The sequence below is a fragment of the Limulus polyphemus genome, unplaced genomic scaffold (assembly GCF_000517525.1).
Source record: "Limulus polyphemus unplaced genomic scaffold, Limulus_polyphemus-2.1.2 Scaffold14075, whole genome shotgun sequence".
Taxonomy (NCBI): Eukaryota; Metazoa; Arthropoda; class Merostomata; order Xiphosura; family Limulidae; genus Limulus; species Limulus polyphemus.
Window position 1 is genome coordinate 1 of NW_013679685.1, and position 2,273 is coordinate 2,273.

General features: G+C 36.6%; 1 protein-coding gene across 1 annotated transcript in view; it reads left to right on the forward strand.

Annotated features, from left to right (window-relative positions):
* Positions 1-456: 456 nt before the first annotated feature.
* LOC106477301 (zinc finger protein 287-like) overlaps positions 457-2,273 on the forward strand; it is a gene marked incomplete at its 3' end in the record, with an annotated part of 5,963 nt that continues 4,146 nt past the window's right edge. Inside the window, exons 1-2 of the mRNA XM_022380929.1 lie at positions 457-701; positions 1,546-2,271. Of these exons, the coding sequence (XP_022236637.1) occupies positions 494-701; positions 1,546-2,271 (934 nt within the window). The remainder of the gene's footprint in view (positions 702-1,545; positions 2,272-2,273) is intronic.

The following is a 2,273-nucleotide window of genomic DNA, read 5'->3' on the forward strand; positions in this document are numbered from 1 at the left end:
TTCTCGTGATAATCCTATAGTTTTTATCTCACACATTTTACCAACTGAGTTAAATAGTTAACCCACTAGCTGCTGCTAGTAAGTTACTGTTTTCTTAACTCAAATTACCAAATTCTTCTCCCTTCTATCTTGTGATAGCAGTGGGCACCAATTTTCTTGTGGTAATTTTTCCTTGTCTTGCTCAAGCAGGATTTGAACTTGGACTTCTCATGCACTAGGCAAGAGTGCTATCTACTGAAATAAAAGGTTAATCCATCAGCTTTTGCTAGTAAGGCACAGCTCCAATTACTCAGCAAATATGTGTTTGTATCAGAGCTTAGTGTAGACTTAAAACACAATATTTAATCCAGAAGTTCATGACTACTAGTAACATAGAGTTAGTTTATCCACTGAACTTTAGACCTGATATTTAAAACATGTAAGATCTTACAGTTAGAAAATTTATCTCTTTATGGGTATGAAATAAACAAAGATTTTTGTATGCCAGAAACACATGGAAGAAGGGAACCACCTTCCACCAGGACAAGCTGAAGAAGTTGTAGGTCAACCAATGTTGGTGGAACCTGGTGAAGAAGGAACCACCTGTTTCGTGTGCTGTATGCGATTCCCAACATCACGGATGTGTCGTCAGCATCAGCATCATGTACACATGCGGTGGGTGAGCAAGGAGACACCAGACTATTCTCAAGAGGAGATGCCAGGTTGTGTACAGAGCAGTTTGTTAGTCAGTCAAAACTTTGTTCAATTCTTTCACATACTATTTTTATTTTTACAAGAAACTACATAGAAGTTAAACATTAGCTACCCTGTATTTATCTGAATTATCTGTTGTTTTGATGTAAAATGTACAATATTATATTTCTGAGTCAATGTTAACTGTATGCTATTCACAAAATTTAATGTGGATGTTATTAAAGGAAATTACAGTTTATGAAACTTGATAAAGCACACTTAGCTGACCAAAAAAATCTACCCAATATAGCTCATATAAAAGTTACATCTCACCTGTCTAGTACAGTATAACTTCTGTTTAACTTTTACTACTATAATAAAACACTAAAACAGTGTAGTAAGCACTGTCATATAGATGTCTAGCACAGTATACCTACTATAAAGTTAGCTCATAGTGGAAACAAGGTATACCTCAATGTCCAAGCTATCGGCATGACAGACGGACAACTTTTCATATTTATATAGTAGGTTTGAGAGTTTTCTTCTACAGCTCGATAGATGCATAACGAAATAGTTCTCGAAATAGTAACAAGCTAACAAGTACCTGTTGATTTACTGTTTATGTATCTAAAAATTAGTTTATAATGTAATACATTGAGACACATTTCTGTTAAGATAGTAATATTGTTGTCATCTATATCTTAAACTATGTGGTTGAGGAGAGAGTTACATTTAATGTTGCTTAAGGCATAAAATGTTAACTACAAATATGATGTAATCTGATACACTGATTGAAAATGATCCAGGAAAGATGCAAATCTGTTTTTTGAATTTATTAATTAAATGAATAAATTTGTTTTTTAAATATTCCAGAACTTTGCAATGGAAACAGCCAAGACAATGAGATCTTAGAAAGTGAAATACTGAGGGACACAGATAGTTCTCAACTTGTCCACACAACAGCTGGATCTGAGGAGGAGGACACCATCTGGCCAGCTGATCACCAGCATGCTGGTGGAGATGGTCTGCAGGATGGCCAGCATCAATCTCTAATTGACACAGCTAATAAGCAAGCACCAGGTTCTGAGAGCTTGGACAGTCAACAGGCTCTGATTACTGAGTCTGTGACAAACCAGTCACCTGTGAATATTGAAACCTTAACTGATGAACAGTCTGTATCTATGGACAACACTGTTGACCAACAACAAATGGACAATGAAAGTTCAGTTAGTCAACAAACTCTGTCCACTGAAATCATTGACCAACAGGCAGTAAATAGAGAAAATGTTGTTGACCAAAAATCTTCCACCAGTGACAGCATAATTGATAAACATCCTGTTATCAATCCAGATGATCACTCTAACACCATCATAGAGAAAGAAGATGCAGGAGACGCTACATCTAAACCTATTAATGACAAATTGATCACCATTCAGGATCTTCCTACAGACAGGGAACTGGCAGAGCTAGGCTTCCCTGCCAAAGTGGGCTATTACTGTCATCAGTGTGATGCTGTTATCAAAAGCTACCCCCTGTATTACATGCACATGCACAACGTGCACAAGTTAGAGAAAAGATTCCAGTGCATCGTCAGTGAGTGT